This window comes from Halichoeres trimaculatus, unplaced genomic scaffold (assembly GCF_033239565.1).
Source record: "Halichoeres trimaculatus isolate MK-OKI-2021-1 unplaced genomic scaffold, fHalTri1.1 fHalTri1_scaffold_4, whole genome shotgun sequence".
Classification (NCBI taxonomy): Eukaryota; Metazoa; Chordata; class Actinopteri; order Labriformes; family Labridae; genus Halichoeres; species Halichoeres trimaculatus.
Window position 1 is genome coordinate 17,061,996 of NW_027437182.1, and position 21,983 is coordinate 17,083,978.

Here is a 21,983-nt window from a genome sequence, read left to right on the forward strand (position 1 = left end):
ACTCAGCCTATCTTGGCCAATTTATAGCAAAACTGTAAAGGGAAAGCACAAATTAACTGTGAAAACCAAAAAATACATTTTTTTACAGTGTCATTTAATGCATGGTGCATTTTCTTTTGTAAAGCTTGAGAGACTTGTATTGTCTCTTTCACCAATGTAGTCAGATGTAATGATACATGTGTACACGACCTTAAAAACATTTTATGCTGTTGTTATGCAGATTTTCATAGGCATTAGTCTGTTGGAGCATTGTCCAGGAAAATCAAATGGCATTATATTTGTAATGAAATATATTTCCATATTGATGAATTTATTTTTAAACTGCGCTGTATCTGAGTTTTCTTTTTGAGAAAATTGACACAAAAAACTTTTTTGTTTTTGAGTTTTTGAAACATTGTGGTTTATGATGGTGGGTGGATTAAAGCATACATCAGTTTGAAATGGCCTCAGATTGGTCTTTTGACACAACCAGAGACTCGTGAAATTATACACTGTATAAAGAAACTACAATCTTGTGATGTTTGTTCACTGCTGTAGCCACAGGTTGGAGTTTGACTGGCAGAAATATTTCTGAAGGTCATTCACTACTGTGCAGACAAAAAGGAGATCAATTTTTGACTTGTCTGTAAATTCAATTCCAATCGCAGGCTTGCCTACCTGTGATTCGAATTAGTATAAAACATCTGTTGGAAAAATTTGAACTCTCGTGAAGGCCCATTAGTGACAGCACACACTGGCAGTATTTTTGTGGATCAAACACAATCCATCCACCACTAAGCTATAACCAATTGCAATGCTTGGTCACAGACACAATTGTGATCAGACATTATCTAATATTCTTATTCAACCCTTTTCCTAGACAGGACCTTGACAGCTGTGTGTTTCCTTTCTCACAACTTTCCTGCTTTTTCTGAATAGGTCTGCCCGTCTTTGTCCATGTCTCATAACGTGTTTCTGCATATGTAATCGTAGCGATGACATTTAATTCATATTAATCTCTTTTTTCCCCTTGCACCCCTTTTATTCTCTCTTCCAACGCTTAAAATAGAAGTGGAACAAAAAGGTAAATAACAGACACGATCCAAACCCTAGCTCCTTGTTTTGTGGCATCTGGTTGTAAAATACCTTTTTTCCCATGGTGGCCCCGACAAACCCATCAAAGACATATCTTAAAAAAAAAAAAAATCCTCCGACTGTAATGTTCACGTCCAGCATAGTGTATTAAAGGAAGTGAGGCTGGCCTCAAAAACAGACGGCATTAAAGCAGCCAAAAGATGTAAAGGGGGCGTGCTGGTTGCAGTCCACATGGGCTTCCACTCCTTTTTCTCTCTGGGTGTTTTTGCTACTCAGTAGACTATCATATTGCCTGGCTTCCAAACCCTTTTCCATAGCATGCCATGGTAACAGTGTTTCTTGGCCCTTTTTTCAAACTATTGCTTTCTACTGTCCCCTTTTCTCTACAAGACCCCTCTTTCTCACTCTTCTCCCCATTATTCTCACCTGACCACTTGTTGCTCTTTTCTATGTTGACTCTTATGCCTCCAACGCCCTAGAGTGACAACCAAACACCTCAAGAGACCCTTACTGAATATTTTAAATCTTAATGGTTGTGACATTTACACCACTTGGTAATGACAAGCCTCTCAGGTCTATACTGTCGAAGTGGTGGTGTACATAAGAGATATCTAAGTACACATAAACATTTTGCAGACTCTGCTGATTCCTGCTCTCTCATAACCTCTCCCGTCTGTTGCCAAGTGACTTTAGTTGGCTGCATTTTTTTATGTTTACAGGACCAATTGTTTCGTTAAGTTTTGTTTCTGTTCTACGTCCCCTCATTTGTGTTTTACTCCCTACAGTAAATGTCAAAGAGGCCAAGCTTCTTTTTGTTTCAGACTACTTTATATACTTAAATTTATGCTTAACATCTTTCCTATTCCTGTTTTTCTTTCTATGCACCAAACCAAAATCCTTATACTGCTTGTGAATATTGGCTTTAGATTGTAGATGTGTTTTGGCCACTTGTTAATGCGTGTTTGTTCCCACTCCTCGTGGACAACCTGTTAAACAAAATGAGGACTTTGTAGAGACTATATCGATGTTAGCTATATTTTTCCTTTTCTTTTTCACATGTTAACCAGTGCCTGTTTCTCATTCTACTTTTCTCCCATTGCTAGTTTTTCTTTGTCCTGGGACTCTGAAAGCTGTCGGTGATCCTTCCTTTCTATTTGAAGCGGAGCAACAAGCTGGTGCCTGGTGCAAAGACCCACTGCAAGCTGGCGACAAAATCTACTTTATGCCTTGGACTCCATACAGGACAGACACTCTCATAGAGTATTCCTCTTTGGATGACTTTCAAAACGCCCGGCAGACCATCACCTACAAGCTGCCCCACCGTGTGGATGGGACTGGATTTGTGGTCTACGATGGTGCCGTGTTTTTCAACAAGGAGAGGACGCGCAACATTGTGAAGTTTGACCTGCGGACTCGAATCAAAAGTGGTGAGGCCATCATCAATAATGCCAACTACCACGACACATCACCCTACAAGTGGGGCGGGAAAACAGACATTGACCTGGCCGTAGATGAGAATGGGCTGTGGGTGATCTACGCCACAGAGCAGAACAACGGCATGATGGTAATCAGCCAGTTGAACCCATACACGCTGCGATTCGAGGCTACATGGGACACAGCCTACGATAAGCGCTCAGCCTCCAATGCCTTCATGGTTTGTGGAGTACTCTATGTGGTCCGCTCCACCTATGAAGACAACGAAAGCGAGGTCAGCAAGAGCCTGATCGATTACATTTACAACACCAAACAGAACCATGGGGAATACGTTGACATCCACTTTCCCAACCAGTACCAGTACATTGCAGCTGTGGATTATAATCCGCGAGATAACCAGCTCTATGTGTGGAATAATTTTTACATCCTGAGATACAATCTGGAGTTTGGCCCCCCTGATCCAGCACATGGTAAGACACCTAGTCCTGCAATCCTTCATTTTGCAGACAATCATGTAAATTGCATTGCTGAAATAGTTGCTGTCAAGTGTACCTTGATATTCCTTTGGTACAGCCCATCTATGTATCAAGTGTCACAGCTGACTGATTTTTAATTTAGAATCTAATATGTGCTAGATATGTTACGGAAGCTTTGGAGTGTAGGAAAGCATCTCAGGGGGTGAAGTGAGTGGGGCTCTGTGGTAAACAACACCTCAAAGCCAGTTACCATATCATAAGGGATCAGTATCTCAGGGATTTGGGGAGGTTTACCATCCGGGCGTTCCTTGAGTCCTTGGTGCTAAAGCCCAAGGGACCCCTGCAAGCATAACCCTTTTTTTAGAGACTAAGGCAGGGAGAGGGAGATATACTTTCAATTCTGGAAACAAACATGCCTGGACAGGTGCAGAGTCTGGCCTAGGGCAAGGTTAGATCACTCCCCAAGTGATGCTGGAACTCCAAATCTCTCTTGACTATTAGGAAAAAAAGAAAAGAAACAAAACAAAACAAAAAAACTCTGTCTCAGAGAGTGGGGTGTGAGGACTTAGGGCTCTGCCTTCGAGAGAGAATTTATGAGATACACGAAAGAAGGATCAATCATCCGGGGTCACATCATCAGTGTATGTTTTTAATTTAGCTGTCAAGAGCTGAAGGGAGGCTCGCCTAGACGTGCGATAGTCCTCATCCTGAGAATATAATAACAGTAATTATCCTAATCCCCTCCACACCCAGAGTCCTAAGTCCACGTAATGCTCAACGCTGCCAGTGACGAGCCACAGAGGTCAAGCAACTTTTCCACAGATTATCCCAGAGCTCAATATTTATTAAAGTGTTTGCATGTCCACTTTTGTATTGATAGGACACGGCCTTAGAGCTTATAAATTGGGTTCACCCCATCGACCAGCATCACTCTTGCTGGTTCAGGTTGAAAAGCAGTAACTGTAATGCAGTAAAGACAGGCACGTTTATAAAGCACAACTTTTTCCATTTCAAACTTTTGCATTTTATAAGCATTTTAGAACAATTTGAGCAATGAATCTACAGCCACTTCATATGAATCAGCTCATAATCTCATCTAAAGAAGAATTTGGATCATGCCTTAAATATCATTAAGGTCTTTTGTACAGTAGAAATTCAATCAATACCCTATGCAGTAGCCTTTGTTTCCAGTCGGGCTGTTGTGTGTTTGAAAAAAAAAAAAAAGGAGAAGCCGTGTACAGAAAGGCGGCACAGTCCATCGACTGATTTATTTTCTGAATGGTTACTCATTACTGAATGAGAAATCAGGGGTTTGAGCTGTAACCACCCTAAAATAGGCTCTCATATGGATATTTTTGTGTTGTGTGAAAAATATATGTTTATTTACATAGCCCTCCAAAGCAGCACGGAAAGGAGCCCACTTCCCCTCTTGTAGATTGTGTTCAGCAACATACACTACCTGGCTTACTGTATTTGCTTCTCGGGGCCTGGCATTCACACATCTTTATTTTTATGTCAACAAGGACCCTGTTCTTTCTTCCTGACAAATGAGACGTGAGCCGGGCTCTGCTGCTGACTAATGTATGTTGAGCTGCAGTCGATGAGTGCAGGGGAGAATGGTCCAGGATGATCATCAAGATGTCAATAAACTTGTCCTCCCACATGGCTGATGTTGACACATAAATGATGGCACTTTTTTTCTGGCTGTCACTGGATGCCCTCTTTGTGATATCTTAATGCTTGTTTCAGTGCCTGCTTCACTAGGCACTGAAACAAGCCATCATGATGCTTTTGTGGTGTTAAAAGTTGAAGCAATGTGTTTTGAACATTTCAAAACGTTCTGTTTTCTTTGTTCTAAACATCACAAGCGTGCATGAAAGTGAAGCACATGCATATCCAAAAAGCATTTTTGTACAAAAGAGCATCGATAACTGTTCAGGTCAATGCTAAAGTGGTGTTAATTGAAATTTTTCTCTCAAAGTGAAAAGAGAAAAAAAACACACACAGTTTGTTTTTTTACTTTACCTCCAGCTTTTTCTGCACTGGGGAATTTGAAACTATGTGCAGAGGATGAATCAACCATAGGATCATGTTAGGTGAGAATGTAACCGTTAGCATTTTCATGCACATCCTATTTTTTTTCGCATATTTCTATTGCACAAACAAATCTTTCACATGATCCATTCCATTATGGAAGGCACTTGTAACAAAGTGATATCGAGACTTCCTGTGGCAGACAGTTGGGTTCTTGTCAAGTCCAATAACGCTGCTCTTGTCGAGGCAAGATCATCTCTTGTAGGATTATGGGGGAGTGGATGGGGTCACGTCCAACAAGCGGCTCCACTGCAAGTGGACATTAAATGGGTCAGTAAGTCCCTCTCCTGGCTTTGACCAGCTGCCCCATAATCCACTCATTTAACGATGACTCGATGCCTGTTTTTCCTTCTTGCATATAGGAGCTCATAAAAAGACATATTCCTTTGTCGCATCTTGTAAGAGAGATGATTAAATTGATTTAAATGAGGTATTCCCAGAGAAAACTCATTATGCACACACTTCTATGGACCGTTTATTCATGCCAAGCTCCAATACGTGGCCTCAAACCACTGAATAAGCATACTAAGAGCTATTTTTTACCACAAGTATGCACGAAGAGGCTCTATTCGCTGGCTCAATGGGACACAGGTGAGCCTCAGAAACCTTTTATTCATCCCTTGTCACAGTATTATATTCTGAATAACTTCCGTGTGAAAGCCCCCGGAGCTGCAGTTAACACCCACACAAATCAAGACCTCCTCTTTAATTGTTCAAATGTCAATACATTTGCATACAGTCTCAATCTTTGCGCCACCCTCAAATTATACATCTGCAAGTGGGAATCGTAAGGGAAGAGAACAACCCAATTTGTTGGAAATTATAAGGCATGGCTCACAGACGCGACTTGCCAATTAGCCAACAAACTCTGCATGTGGTCAAAACAACGCCCTGTAGTTTGTGTGTTCGGAAAGTGCTTCACAATGCAAAAAAGAAAGCTCTACAGACGCTCCAGTCACATGCATTAGCAGTCACCCCAGAGAGCCTACCTCTTATATTCTGATGAATCTACAACCCTCTAATAAGCACCGCTATGATTCATTCCTGACTTCTGCAGCGCTCACACATCGTCAACCAGTGCTTAGCAACATTTGGAAAGAAAGCAGGGAGAATGGAGAGGAAAAAAAAGAGATAAAGCTTAAACATCAAATCCAAGCGTTCACAGCTGTATGAGATGTTCAGGTAAAGTGGCAGAGACTTCTGTCTGCGACATGCTCACCAATCGTAAAGGGAAAGGGATCAGGATGTGTAAAAAATGACCAATTTGTTTGTTTGCCTTGACAACAAACTCCCCCAACCCCCTGTCAACTGCCCAAGTGGACACCGTGTTGTGAAAGGAGATGATATTGATGTGGAAAATCACCCTTTTTGTTTTTGTTTCTCTCTCCTGTCACATTCATGTCTGCGACTTTTCTTCCTCTGTCTGCTCCCATCTTGTTGTCTCTCTTTTTCTCATCTCAGTTTGGTTAAGTCTTGTTGTTCATGTCTCTTTCTCTTCTTCGTTGCCCTCTTTCTGTCTCTTATCTTATTTCTCTATAACCCTCATCACATTGTTCTATCCTTCTTCTCCATGAACTGCGCTCTACATGTGGATATTTGCATTCCTATGCATGCTGGTCTACACATACATGTGTCTGTTTGGCTTCCCTCATGAAATCAGGCTAAAGCCGTGGTCAGACTGTTCAAATCATGCCCGATGAAGGCAGTGTGAACTAAATGACAGGATTTAAGTAAATCCTGAGCTGTGCCCTCTGAGAAACTGTACACACACAACAAGAGGACAAAGAGAGCATTCAGATCAGGGATCACACGCCACCAAAGTTTGTCATTCAGAAATATTTATCCACTGATGCAATGGTTAAAACCATGTGCAGATTGAACTGACATTATGCTTTTGTGTCGGCATTTTTTTTTTTTTTTTGCTTAAGCTATGATTGCACATGATTTTGATTGATGTTGAAGACAAGAGATGGAGATGAAAACCAGCACTGACGTAGTTTTTTTTCTAAATGGAAAGTTGTAGTCAAGCAACCTCTTTCTAGTACTCTCTCACATTCCTTCTTTACAAACTTAAACTCCCATCAGTTGTTGTCAGGATAACACGGATGTTGACTCACGAGACAATCCCAGCCAGCAAGGACCAGAGCCAAGCAAACACTGCACTGCGCACAAAAATCTGTGGAAGACCGCTCAGAATCTGTGAAAAAAATCCCCTGAAAAAGTGGCCCTTTAACCTGTATGTTGGAGCAGTGGCAGGTAAATTCAACAAGTCTCTCTTTGTTACAGGACTTCAAGGAGTCCCTAACTCCCAGAGTTTTGCCCAGCTTACTGATAATGTTTTGAGCTTTGCTCTGTGTGAGCTGGGAAGAATTTCTGAGACATGAGAGCACTACAGGAGAGCATATTTTCATCTCGAGACCTCCTTCCTCACCGTTGGACCACAGAATCTCCCTATATGCCAGCGTCTATTCTTTATTCCTCCCCTGCACCTTTTTAACTGCTCTTTTATGACATACTGTGACGTTATTCTGTCTACATCGTGACCCACTGGTCTCATTCTCAGTAACGATATAGGGGTGAGTTTAACCGGGGTGATAAAAGGGGGAAAATCCCACGACAGGGCTTTACAGTCTTGTTCACAAAGTCTGTGATATTGCATCGTGGGATAATACCTAGTCTACACAGTGTCTGGTGTCAGTGAAGGCTATTGAGCACATGAGGCCAGAAGGTCACCTGCTCTCCTCTGAAACTTGATCATGATCTCTGCTGCTCCTCCTGCCATGAACCTCGTAAGACATGACGGCCAGTTGTTGCCAGACAAGGTGGGACATTACACTCCAATTCAAGATAGTGTTTTTTTTATGCTCTCTGGCTGCTAGTTACCACGTCTTCTGAAAAGTCAGACCTGCTGATGTTGAACTATCAAACACAAACGATCCTCACCAACAGCACACAAGTATGTGGGCAAGAGTGAATGCTGGGTGATGATTTAAAATGTCACTAAGAGTTGTTTTACATAAGAAAGAGAGGAGTGGGGGGACGTGATTATGGTTACACTGAGCCTTATAGCCAAGGGGATCCACAGTCTCTTGTTGGATTACAGTCTGACTGTGAAACAAGGCATGTTAAAAGAATTATTACTCAGACATCACAATGGTCCCCCATCACTGGCTGACACACGCCTTTGAGGAGATTTATTTCACACAAGCCTGATTATTGTGTCTATGTGTGCCTGTCTTTTTGTAATAGGGTTTGTGTTTTTTCCACAGCTATGTCTGTGTGCGCATGCTTATGATTTCACATCTCCTTGGAAGTGTATCCGTGTTTGTATGAAGACATCCTCCCGTGTGCGCCGCATTAAATATCAGTCTGGTCGGCACACTTAGAGTTAACGCTTGAAATTTGAGGCACGTACAGTACAGAGAAAGCTGCAAGGAGGAGAAAAAAAGCAGCAGGCTGTAGTCTGGCAGCTGCTATGTCTGTTCCCTATACTTTGGTGTCATTCTGTGTGTGAGGGTGTATATGAGTGTGTACATGTGTTTTTAAGCATGTCTGTGTGGGAGTGCACTCTGCCAATGTCTGGATGAATCAATGAGTTTATTTTGTGGGTAAAGAGAAATATTGGAGGCTGCAGTAAATAACATAATCCAACTATTAGGTTTCGTTCCCTAAGACATGGACATCCGTACACTGTACATACATACACAAGGACACGACTCATGGGAAATTATAAAAATTTTCTCCCTGCTTTCTTCATATTTACTGCTGATACACAAGCAATCATATGCCATGTTTTCCCCTCCTCAGCTACAGATGCAGAGCGGAGTGAAAGACGTGTAATCCAATTTCCTTTGTGTATTATTGTTATTATTGGTAGATATCAAAATGCATCACAAACGCATTATAAATCATCACACCATTTCATACTCAAGAACAGCCGCATTTCCATATGAACTCAGAGGCAGGAGTGCATCCAGAGTAGATGCATGTTTGAAGCAGAGATATTTCAGCAGCTGCATTAGCAGAGGAAATAATTTACACTTTGTTTTTTTTCACAGTTCAACACCTTGTTTCAATTAACCTCTGCTTGGTGCTGAATAACTTGAAAGCTGATGGGATACTCATTTATTTTCCATTCACTGTGTTCTCTAGGTCCCCTCATGCAGGCTGAGCGTGGCATTTTCTTGACGACAGAAACAGACCATGGGTGTTTGTGTTTCCACTGATTTGCTAACTTTTTCTGTTCCTCTTCCATTTAGGAGGAGATTACCACCCAGGAGCAACATTAGCTGTGTACATAGACATGATTCTTTTACCTTAGTGAGGAGTAAGTCTCCTACATAATGGGAACAAAGAAGTAAATCTCCCTAGCAGCCTTGTTTTACATCATCACCAGATTATTCCTCGACTGAGCAGAGGATAGAGGAGGGGACAAGTGAGATCTATTATCTCCTTTAACTTCCTTTTTGTGGCAAATTAGCTGAAAGTAACCTTAAATGTGTGTTCCTTCACCACTCTGGAAAGACAAACAGCACCTGGTAATCTGTATGAAACATTAGCCTGATGAACAAGTGCGCGGTGCCTACTGAAAAGGAGGCCATTACATATAATATGAAAGACACACACACTGTCGGTTTTAATTTGTCACCCCTGCATGACTACTGGGTTCTGCTAAAGTCTCATCTCTACTCTGTGAGTGTGCGTGAGAAGGGATTTTGTGGATATGTGTGTGTGCGTGTTTCTGAGTGCTCCTCTGCTGTCCTCTCTTCTCCTCTTCTGGATTCCTGTCTCAATTCTCTGTCATCAATCCCAGACCTATAACCCCGGTGGTAATAACAGAACCACTAAGATACATTCAAGTGCAAAAAAGTGTGGGCGTCAAATCTCACAAAGAGGTTATGAATAAGTCTGTTCTGACTATCAGCAGCACTTTGCAGAACATCACACCATGTGCACGCACTCTGTGGCAGCTAATTGAAGGTTCCCCTTGGGCTGAGTGCAGCTGAGACATGATAATCAAGGATCCTGTCCTGGTTTCTCGCTATATAGCCAGAACGTGGGATTTAGCTTCCTTTGTCATAATCAAAGGAATACTGCACAGGAAAGGTATTCAGCTGTGTTGCCAAAGAAGAGCGCTATAATGCAGTTACAATGTCATATGGTTCTTTTCCAAGTTGTAGGCTGTGTAGGATAAGAGCATCAGACATGTATATATAGAATAGAACTTTATTTGTCATTGTAACAAGTACAACGAAATTGCAGTGACAACATTTCAACAACATTGGAATATATGTCCGAGCAAAAAAAGCAACAGCCAGTTGACAGCTAAAAATAGCATAAAGCTGCTTACTAGCACATACATTGTGATCTGTTAGCTACAGTCAGACATGAGCTAATGTTAGCATTAAGTCGCTAACTAGCCTGAAAGTGGCTAAGAGCTTATGTTATCAGTTGGTTTTGTTTTACAATATAAATAAATTAATGAATAAATGGCCACAGTCAAACAAAATCTTTATTTATTTATTTTCTAGCAGCTAACCAGCTTATCTTTCCATTAGCAAGAAAGCAGATGTAAGCTAATGTTACTTATTAATGTACTCTACATTCGGACAACTGGTCATGTTAGGATTTGGCTAATTACAAGCTTAAAGAAAAGGGATTGTGACTGACGGGGCAACCTAAAGCTGTTTGTGTGTTAGACTCTCTTCCAATATGGCGGCACCAGCCGATTTGCTTCAAAAAGTCAAGGAGACCAGGTCCATTCTTTACAGTCTGTGGTGGAAACTTGTGTCACCAATTGATTTGTTGAAAGACACGCCAAACAAATGCAGGACATGTATGATAACCATTTAGCTACTGCCAAATTGAAGTTAATGATGATTTCAGGCAGCTTATTAGCTAACAGCACTGTTAGCCAGATGCTTACAGAAAGCTTTTTTGGTTTGTTATTATTATTATTAATTTTTTTTCTTTTTTTTTTAACTTTACCAAAGTTGTTAAACATTCAACAGAGAAGACATTCAACTTGTAGCGTCTGGTTAAAGTTTACTTCGAACTTATGTCCTTGCTAGCTTAATTTTAGCTGTGAAGTTGATAGATGCTAATGCAAGCTGTTGTTGAACTGTGAGTGATAGGTTTCCAAACCTGTTGTTACTTTGAATCACAGCTCCTATACCCTTCAGATATCTCAGTTCTTATAAAAGGAGCTGGTACAATGTAATAGATACCCTACATGTACACAATTCACAACTCGGGAACGCAGCTTTGTAACAACACTTCAGCTTCCCACCCTAAGCGTGATGTCACAGGAAAGTGACCACCTTGTGAATCCGGTCAATGTTCTGAATCCTAAAAAGTAAAGAAAAAGCTGCTGCAGCACGATGGATCAATACTCATCCCTCACAGTGACTGCTTATACAGTTATCCACTTAGACATCTCTAAGAAGAAGAGACTGCCCTGAGCCATAGAGGAGTGTCTGTTTTAATACCTACGGGTTAATTCCTTTCAGCTCTCATTGGATCAAATTAAACTAAGCTATGGCAGAAAGGTAATACGATTATTGTGTTGCTGGCAGGATTACGGGCTGACATGCTATGTACACAGGGACAGCGGTGGTCAGAGAGGTTGCATTGTTTATGCGGGAATCACTGTGGGAAGTATAGCCCACATTTACATTAGCATCCCCTCTACACAGGAAAGAGGATTAGTTTGCATCATATACATGCAATCCTGACAGGATTATTTTATCCCTTTAATGTATGTCCTTTTCATCACATTGCCTGTTAATGAAGCTCTTTAATGCAGGGCTGAAGTCTGTGACTAGAAGAACCATTTTTAGCAGTGCCGTCACAGCTTTTCTGTGTCATGCAGCATAGACATTGGCTCAGCAAATCTCACAAAGCTGCAGCCAGACAGTTTGCTGTGGGGAAATCCCTCTCCTATGGAATGCTTTTCAACAGTTTAAAGAGCCAAAGCCATTAGTTATGGCCTTGTATTAACTAAGTCGTACATTAATTACCCTCATATTTTCACCTCTGACAGCAGGCAAAAAACAGAACTTAGAACAAAAAAAGCTTTAAAGACATTTCTTTCCATGTGCTGTAACTAGAGCATAAGGCTCAGTATCAAAAGGAGCCATGACAAGCAGATCTCATGAGTGAGTGGTGTAAACAAGATACACTTGTTAGTTGACATGCTAAAGGAATGTGCTTGGATTACAGCGCACGTCTCTTTGATTTATTGGCCGAGGGTTGTGAAGCCCTTAATCTTAAGTCATGCCTGCCGAACAGCGATTCATTTTCGTTTTATTTCTGTCTGGGTTCTGAACTCCCCACCCATGGAGAGTAGGATCTTATCGTTATCATCTTTCATACTTTGGAAATGAGAAACCTATAAAGGGCCTCACAGTTTCTCGGGAATCTTCTGGGGGCTTGCCAAGCAACCCTAAGCCAGATGTTCAAAAAGAAACAAAGATAATTTACAAAGTATGTCCAAGCACATTTATTTCCTTGGAAAAAGAGAGTGTAAACAGAACCAGAAATTTGCAACTTTTTGTGGCTATTGTTTTCACCTCAGAGTCGTCTCAGTGCATCATGGAGAAACAAGGGTTATAGCAATAAAAGTGTATTGGTGCAGAATAGAGACAGCCATTTCTCTCGGCCAGCTAAATGCTGGTGCTGAAAGGACACTAAGCACAGGTTGTCTCTACACCGCTGTGACAGGCTGTGCAGCGAGAATTTCACTGTGTTAAGTAAAAGGATACAGGTAGAGGAGGAGGGATGAGAGAGGAGGAGGAGGAGGAGGTGGTGAGACCAGCCAGCCACATCTGCCTTCAGCTCAGTGTCAAAACAGTCAGTCAACTGTGTACAACTCCACGCCGCCTGCTTGTGCTGTGTTTGATTGTGTGCGTGGAGGAAGACACACAGAGTCATCGTCTCTGGTCAATAGAGCCTAATTCACCACAGGTAGCAGCCAGCCTCAACCCACCAAAGCCTCTCATCCACACCTGGAGGCCAATGGTGAAAGGAGTGCTACTGTTTGTGTTTGTGTGTGTGTGCGTGTGTTTGTCAGGTGGGTCAGTTGGGGGGTTGCTGCTATCAGTCAGACCCATTATCCAATGGAGGCAATAGATATGGAGGTGTTGCCGCCTGGGGTCTAGCTCCTTCTCCTCCAATTCTCCAGAAGACAGAAGCTGTCTTCCCCTCCTCTGACTTGGCCCCATTGTTTCCAGATTTTCCTGTCATCATCTTCTATGTGTGCCTCTTCAAATTCCCCATGTCCTGCCTTCAACTCCCTCTTCACTTTGAATCTCCTTATTCTTCTCTGGCTATCCCATGTTTCCTCTGCGGCGTATGCTACAGAGAGTGACTATAACAGCACCTCTTCACATTCTCTGCATGCTCTGCAGGCAGCCTAATGGAGGAAATCAAAGCACTCAAATGCGATTAGATTCAGCATGCACATTGCATCCCAATCAGAGCTCCTCTGATTGATATAGCTTATCTTTTTTGAATTCAAACAAATATTTTTTCAAGGAAGGTCATGCTATCTCTCAGTACTTGAAGATGTTGAAAAGATTTATGCCAGATAGTTAGTGTTTATCAACATTTCATCTGTGAAACTCCCTTATGTTCCACTCTTATGAAATGTAATTACAGTGCGTTCACAGTTCTCTGGTGTATCATATGAAAAATGTCTCTGTAGTTTTTCCTTAGTGGCTCATGCTAAATGTAAGGAGTGCACTACTTCTTCCTTTTCCAGGACTGAAACATATTGTTTTTGCCTGAGGCATTGCATGAGTTACTGCACACCTGCTTTATCAGAGTATGAGTTTTAGCAAGAAACAACTGTAAAATGAATGTTCAGGCACCATGGCTACATGTAAAGGTTTGCTGTTGCTCTAGTGAAATTTAATCAGCCATGCCACAAAAATCTCCCAGGCAAGAATGATTGCCAGGCAGGAGGATGTTACTGTAATTATTGTCTTGTTCACTGCAGACGGAGTGCCTCGAATAAGCTGTAGTCAACGGGAAGGCACATACGCTTGTTGCACAAAGCACTTAGCAGCAATTTACACAACAGGATACTTGGATGTATAAGCATTACAGCGTTTAACATGTTGAGAAAAAAATAAGGTATGTTGCTTACAGGGGAAGCCGTTAAGGTTTAGTGGCACATGAGGGCATCGGGCTGCCGGAAGGTGACGGTTTTAATGCCTGCCAGAATATTATTTGTCTACAGTTTGCACCGTAGGGTGGCATATAAAGAAGCTGACTTCCCACTGCAGCAGCATAACAAACTACCATTGTTATTATCCTAACATGCATTGTGTTTTTAAAATGTCTGATAAATGTGTCCCAGTGACATTCAACATAAATCAGAGAAACTATTATTTTTCTACACCATTAAATCACAGTCCAGCTCCACATAATGCCTCTGAACCCTCTGTCTCTCCTCAGCTCCACCTCTATCAGGAGCCACTGCGTCCCCTCAGCCTCTGAGAACTACAACCACCACCACGACAACCACCGCGCACTGGGGCGCGGCCAACACCACCACCACAACAGGGCTCAGGGAGGGCAGCAGGGGAGTGCCCAGACCGCCTCCCGTGATTCCTCAAACGACTTCCCCTCCACCCCTCGAGTCCTTCCCTCTACCCGAGCGCTTCTGCGAGGCCACTGAGAACAGAGACATCGAGTGGCCTCAGACCCAGAGGGGCATGCTAGTGGAGCGGCCTTGCCCCAAGGGAACGCGAGGTAAACACGACTCCTCGGGGCAGTGTGCTCACTGTTTTTCAATGACCTTAGGCATCCCAAGAGGGAGTTTCTTAGTTTGTTTAACATGACTGATATTCTTGCATATTCTCTATTTGTATTCAACAAAAATTCAAGTCAGAGTTCAGGGGCATGATGGGATAAGGCTTTAGTGGTGTAACTCTAAATCATATCAAATCTAAATCTAAAACAAATGTGTAGCAGAGAAGCAGGCTCAGCTGTTTCTCCTGCAGCTTACATGTTGACGTGCATCCTGTATTCGTTGGAGGGTAATACTTTGTCAAGATCTTTTGGACACAGAGTTCATTAGGGCAAAATAATGTTTGGAAAAAAGAGGCAGGACTTTGAAAAGGAAGTAATTCAGCAGAAACACAGGTGATGAGTGATATGATTGAAGTTTTTTTTCTGTTCAAATTTTCATTTATTTTTGTTCTTAGATAGCCCTCAAACTATCTCCCCACGTGAAAATTTTTCAGGGCAGATATTTTTTAGCTCTGACTTGTATTGTGTGAGCCCATCCCTGGTTACACATTTAAATGAAGTAAATGGATTTGCATGTTTGTAAATGTCTCTCTTGTTTGTATTTCTCTCTCCTTATTTGTGCCCTTGAACTTGGTCTTCAAGTAAAGTCTTCATTGGTTAAAAAAAAAAAATGTAAAAATCTGTGTGATTTAATTGAATGTGACCATTCTGTTCTTGTTTTCCCTGCTAGGCACTGCCTCTTATTTATGCGTCCTCTCCACTGGGGTCTGGCACCCAAAGGGCCCTGATCTCAGCAACTGCACCTCCCACTGGGTCAACCAAGTAGCCCAAAAGGTTTGTATGAGTCTGTGATGAGAAAAACACAAAAAGGAGGAGGGGTTGAAGACATGAGGGGGACACATTCTTATAAAAGAGGACTACAAAACTGTCTTAATTGTAGTTCAGCCAGATGTCATTCACCTGAAAACATGCAGTCTCTTCAGGGTATGCCATGAATGTAACAAAGCTTTATTGCACCATTAAATTTACCGTAAAGGTTCTCGAGGATCTCTATAGTAAAGTTACCAATGGTTTGACTGTCCTCCATATAATGTGTGACGTTGTTGCATAAACTGATAAAGAAAGCAGCTCTCACTGTTCCTGTTATTTTAACTCTCCTCACTGTAAAGAAACCAGAAGCCATGGCAACTCATCCTACATAAAGAAAAGATGAAACCCCCTTTTTAAATCTGGCATTTCAAGGACTCACTCAAGTGTGATTTGATGTCTGTAAAGAACCCTCCAAGTCTGTCCTCCTGCATTCCTGTGATCATCATTCACTCTCTCCCCCTGCAGATCCGCAGCGGTGAAAACGCAGCAAACTTGGCTAATGAGTTAGCCAAGCACACCAAAAGCCCCATCTTTGCCGGGGACGTCAGCTCCTCTGTGCGCCTGATGGAGCAGCTGGTGGACATCTTGGATGCTCAGCTGCAGGAGCTCAGGCCCAGTGAGAAGGATTCTGCAGGGCGGAGCTTCAACAAGGTAACTACATTTTCCCAGAAGAAAAAAAAAGAAAGGAAAAAAAATCTCCTTTCACCATTTCTTTTTCTCTTTCTGTCTTGCGGCAACAGTTTGCACTTACAAGTAAATACTTTTGAAAGACAAAAGCAGAAAGGAACACAGTGGTGCCAAAATATAATAAATTTATTATGTGCAGAACTGTTATTGTCACTTTCTCTTTCGTGCAAGTTAAGAAAAGCTGTGAGACAGAAAAATACAAAATAAAAAAACAGTTATTTCTCACTCTTAACACATTGCATAGATCTATATTTGTACATTTGTGTTGTTGGCTCTAACTTTTCTCTGCATAATGTACTTGTATTACACTTACAAGATGTTTATCAGCTCTGAGAAAATACAGCATATTATAAGTCTACTCCACTGCACTTTTACTCTTTGACCTCCAGGTTACACCAGCCATTCAGTGCTTCGTTTGCATATTTACTACTCAGTCAGGGTCTTGTTTCTGCTAAACCTTTTCTCAAGTTCATGAACTTGTGCAAATCATGTGTCTCTATTTTTTTATCTGTCTTTTCTTTCCTTATTAAATAAAAGCTTCAAAAACGAGAAAGGACATGCAGGGCATACATGAAGGTACTGGAGCAATGCCTCCGCCCACTCTGCTTGCTGCCGTTCCCTCCTTTATTCCTGTGCTACTGTATATTTGCCCAGCCCAAATTCAGCAGCATGCATCCTCTGCACTCTCATCAACCCCCTTCCCCCTGCTTCCTGCTTTTTCTCTCTCTTTTTTTGAGTTAAACAGCATTACACACAGTTATACCGAAAATACTTGAGTCTCTGGTCTCTCCAATTAATGAGGTCGCTTCTTCACATGAGTGTCTATGTATTTGTGTTTTTAATCCCCATTTGCAATGGGTTGGCAGGGATGGTTTACTTTGTCTTTCTTTTTTTTTTCTTCTCCCTGTTGTATGTTTTCTAAGTGTTTGCTCAAGATTGCACGTCTGGCTGTGTAACAGTGCAATTCAAACAAACATCCTGTTCTTACATCCCTCTCATTATTCATTTACTGAAGGATTTGCTGCTTTGATGCAGTTTTTTTCTCTTCTATGAGAGATATATTTTTTTACTCTTCTATGGTTGCATCCAAAAGTTCTCATGTGATTTAATCAGTCCTTTTTTCATTTTTACCTATCACAGCATGCTCACAAGGACAAAGGTTTCAGGTCGTGGAAGTCATTTGTTTCATAAATTAAGGGGGCACATCTTCGGCTCTCTCTGGTTAATAGGATTGGCCAGGTCAAACCATTTTTTTCATCTTTCCTGAAACACTCTCAGGTTGGGTTCAGTGTTTTTGCAGTAGATATCCCTCAACTATTACAGGGATGGTCGTCCTTCACCTGCCACCAAAGTCACCCCCCTTAATCCAGATCTCTCCTGTGGGACAGCATTAAAATAGATCCAGCTAATTAGCCAGGCAACGATCGTAAGATTGTAAAAAAAAAGGTTATTTAGAAAAAAGGGGGAAACATCATATAACTCACTCAAAATGAGATATAACAACTCATCTTGTTGTGTCACAATATGTTCTCAAACTTGAAAGAAGAAGCAGTTTTTGGGAAGGTGCTGTCAATGCAAATTACTGCAGTTATCTGCCTAATGACAGCATCAGAGGCTCAGGGATGGATATAACAGAGTCAGCACTATCTGACATCTGTCATACTTGACGCAACATCACTATAGCCGCCCCCCACCCTCTCCACCAGCCGGTCGCCACCATTGATTACCTGTTTAGACACATTGATTTGATCATTTCCTGAAGAAAATCCAACGTTGCTTGGATCCTACGCTCAATTTGTCTGCGACCTGCCCTGAGCTGTGCAGATGGCAGAAAGTGTGACGATGGAAAAATGTTTGCATGACGGTGATTGGGTGGTGAATCAATTACATAAATCACTTTTTGTTTAGTCCCACACACGGACCCTTGACGTTTCCTAGGAGCTTTATGAAAGGTGGCTGATTGCAGAGAATCTGAAAAAAGAAGTCTAATCATGAAGAAACATTGAGTTTTTAGAAAGTAGCTGCTTCTTGTTCTTTGACTCTGTTCAGACCATCTCTTAATGTCCTTCCATCAGACAGACCTGATTAGCTCAATAGACTCTAACCCCAGTGCCTGTACTGCAGTGTCCTTGAAAAGGAAACTGAATCTCCCAATGATGCTCCAATTCTTCCCTCCCTCTGCAGTTTCATAATCAATACTCATGCTAAACAAATATTTCAGTCCAGTTTCAGTTGATCTTTTATTTCTCACACAAAAAACACCTTAAAATTCCTTTGGCCTTTCTTTTGTCATCACGTTCTGTTTAACCTCTGCAAATTTGATGCTTCAGCTCATTCTCCATGTATCAATCAAATATTTGCATGTTGCCCTTATGACTACCAGCATTCTTCTTTTTTTCTCTGATTTACCCAAGTATCTTTGTGTCTGTTTGTCTCTGTTTTTGTGTGTCTGCTTCTTCAAGGCCATTGTGGACACAGTGGATAACCTTCTGCGTCCAGAGGCCTTGAAGTCCTGGCAGGACATGAACAGCACAGAGCAGACGCACGCAGCCACCATGTTACTGGATACTTTGGAGGAAGGGGCCTTCGTCCTTGCTGACAACCTCATGGAGCCTGCCATTGTTAAAGTTCCTGCAGACAATATAAGTAAGTAAAAGTAGAGTTGGCAGTAAGCGAATGCCAAGCCTGCTCGATTGATGCCTGCACAGTTAATTTGATTGCCTTCTATTCATTGAGAGAGGAACTCTTGTGATAGGGAAAACAAGACCAGAGCATAAAAAAGTGCTTTGTTTTCATAATAAGTGTTTAAACCTCGGGGGAAAAGAAAACAACGCATATTAGGTTTAACGAGTCGCTTACTGACAAAGTGATGAATATCAGACAATTAAATAGACTGGATTCTCTGATTGCGTACACTTAGTTTATAAATGCATGCGTCCAGACCTTGTAACTCTATACATTAATGTGAACATTAGCCTGCTGCACATTCAGAAAAAGTGCATTGTTTATCCCTTTCCCTCTCTCATTTTCTCCTGTCGTTAAACCATATAAGGAAGACTTCTCCTTCGTGTTTGCAGTTGTTTCATTCATATTAGAGGAGTCTCACTGGGATGAAATGATTACTTTATGATTGACACTTTATTGTGCAGCTTACTGTCACAAAGATTTAGTGTTTGAGTCCTCGCGACGTCTTTTGGTCTGTGCCAACATCTCATTTTTTGTTGAAATGTCAGGGACAAAGCTGCGGCATCAGTATTCTCTTTCTCTTTCATTTTTTGCTACTGCTGTCAAGTCCACCAGTATGAATTGACCATTATCTTATCCACTCCTCCTTCTATCCCTTCTTATCCAACCCCTCTTTATCTGGCAGTCCTGGATGTTTATGTCCTCAGCACAGACGGCCAGGTCCAGGATTTTAAATTTCCACAATCCAGTAAGGATGGTATTTCGATCCAGCTATCGGCAAACACCGTCAAGCTCAACAGTCGGAATGGTGAGCTCTTTCAAATGTCTCCGAAGAACAGAAACTGTTGTTCAGCCAGCTCTTGGAGCAATGGAGGGCTTATTCCATGCTTAAAAAGAGTAAAGAGTGTCTGTTTCAGTTTTGCTTGGATTTTGTCTGAAAAACAGACAAATTTGTATGAGTGTGTCCCTCATCTTTCTGTTATTCTTGCAGTTAACTTTCTTAATTTTATGTATGTTTTTAAACACTCTGCAGCAAACAGTCAAAAAACATGTTTTTCTTTTTCCTCACTGTATGAAATCTTCTGCAGGCTTTATTCTTTCCAACTCTCCACTGTCTGTTCTCATCTTCAGGGGTTGCAAAGCTGGTGTTTGTACTCTACAAAAATCTGGGCCAGTTCCTTGGCACAGAAAACGCCACCATCAAGATGGCCAATGAGGCTTACGGGCGCAACCTGTCGGTGGCTGTCAATTCTGACATCATCGCCGCCTCAATCAACAAAGAGTCCAGCCGTGTATTCATTAATGACCCGGTGATTTTTACCCTGAAGCACATTGATGTAAGTGTCCCCCGCTGAAGTGAATGGAGAGGTCATATTAAAGAACACCAGGAGGGAACATCAGGAGTAGACAGAGATCTGCTATTTGAATTGTAAATGTCTGGCTAGGTCAGTCGGCAGTTTATTTAAGCCACTGAACATCAAATTAAAGGAGTCTTTAGAACCTAAGTGAATTCTTAATGAAAACTAATTCTTTAATCAACATTGGGATATAAATGATACCCATTTTCTCTTATAGTGGGGGAAATTAACTCCTAGATTAGCCGTACAATCTAGGATGAAATTACTGGAGCGCCAATTATCTTTTGTCTTTTAAAGTTGTCACTAGAGTTCCCAGAGGGCCGTGCGTGTCTCCATTCTTTATCAGAGAAATTGTGCAATTCCAAAGACATGCCGTCAAACAATTATGCCTCTCTATGTTATTAAGGCGTCGTACACCAAGACTATGCTTCGGTTGATTTGGCAAGCATGTGCCAAATGAGATACAACATGTGAATTGCTTCATGAGAGCTGTGAAGTGAAAAATCCTCATCCATATCAGTGCGGAGAAATACTTTGTACGAGTAGGGGGTAAATGGCCTCTGTGTTCTACATGTACTTCAATTTCAGGCAGTCAATTATTTGGACACTTAACCATATCTCTTTTTATCTGCAGATGGAGCGCTACTTCAACCCCAATTGCTCCTTCTGGAATTACTCAGAGAGGAGTATGATGGGCTACTGGTCCACCCAAGGCTGCAAACTCCTGGACTCCAACAAAACACACACTACCTGCTCCTGCAGCCATCTCACCAACTTTGCCATCCTCATGGCACACAGAGAAATCTCAGTAAGTCACTTCCTTCTTTTTTTTTTTTTTTTCTGTGCACCTCTAACTGCCTTTTACTCTACCCTTAGCTGTAGTATTCAAAACTATTGATCTCTTTCACTGGCAAACTGCAAACACTGTTGTTTCTGTGGCTACAGATTATTTACAGGCTAGGTTAGGAGTGAAAACTGCTGTTAAAGTGACTGTACTGATTTCATTAGCTGTTAAATGTAGTCAAACTCTGTTCGACACACATCATATTCTCAAGTATCTGGAGACTTTTTCTAAAATATGCAGAACCCTTCCAAAGAATCCCCAAAGGAAGCCTGAAGAAACATTTGTACATTTTTTAATCTAAATATTTGGTGTAATTTTCCTCAGCTCACTTGCTTGCATGATTTTGGTCTGTGCTTTCCTAAAATCAGACAAGGAGAACTCAAGACCCTCCATCACAGATAATGGCTTCAGCGTGAATAAGTGGGGACTTCTTGAATGGATTTTTTGAAGCTGAGAAGGAAAAGTTTCCCCCTGCTTCTAAAGAAAATCTGGAGTCATGTTTGAAGAAAATCAACAAAATGTTGTGCACGAGAAACACATCCTCCCCCCTAAAATCATCTTGTGTTTCAGTAAGATTTGGCTTAGCTGTAATCTTAAATTAGCTGAGTAAAGAGAGTCGGGAGGAAGAGATGTTAGAATTAGGTCACATTAGTCGGGAAAGCTGATCACAGAGCTGACATTCTTTTCACTCACAGACATATTTTG

General features: G+C 41.6%; 1 protein-coding gene across 27 annotated transcripts in view; it reads left to right on the forward strand.

The window, feature by feature from the left end:
• Positions 1 to 21,983, forward strand: part of adgrl2a (adhesion G protein-coupled receptor L2a) — a 94,509-nt gene that overhangs the window by 56,223 nt on the left and 16,303 nt on the right. For 13 of the 27 annotated variants that reach the window (XM_074667375.1, XM_074667378.1, XM_074667380.1 and 10 more), the window contains exons 5-14: positions 1,049 to 1,063; positions 2,178 to 2,978; positions 14,538 to 14,834; positions 15,565 to 15,668; positions 16,170 to 16,355; positions 16,929 to 16,967; positions 18,854 to 19,037; positions 19,762 to 19,884; positions 20,208 to 20,413; positions 21,069 to 21,242. In XM_074667375.1, the coding sequence (XP_074523476.1) occupies positions 1,049 to 1,063; positions 2,178 to 2,978; positions 14,538 to 14,834; positions 15,565 to 15,668; positions 16,170 to 16,355; positions 16,929 to 16,967; positions 18,854 to 19,037; positions 19,762 to 19,884; positions 20,208 to 20,413; positions 21,069 to 21,242 (2,129 nt within the window). The remainder of the gene's footprint in view (positions 1 to 1,048; positions 1,064 to 2,177; positions 2,979 to 14,537; positions 14,835 to 15,564; positions 15,669 to 16,169; positions 16,356 to 16,928; positions 16,968 to 18,853; positions 19,038 to 19,761; positions 19,885 to 20,207; positions 20,414 to 21,068; positions 21,243 to 21,983) is intronic. The other 14 variants (XM_074667391.1, XM_074667369.1, XM_074667389.1 and 11 more) reach the window with 4 other exon arrangements.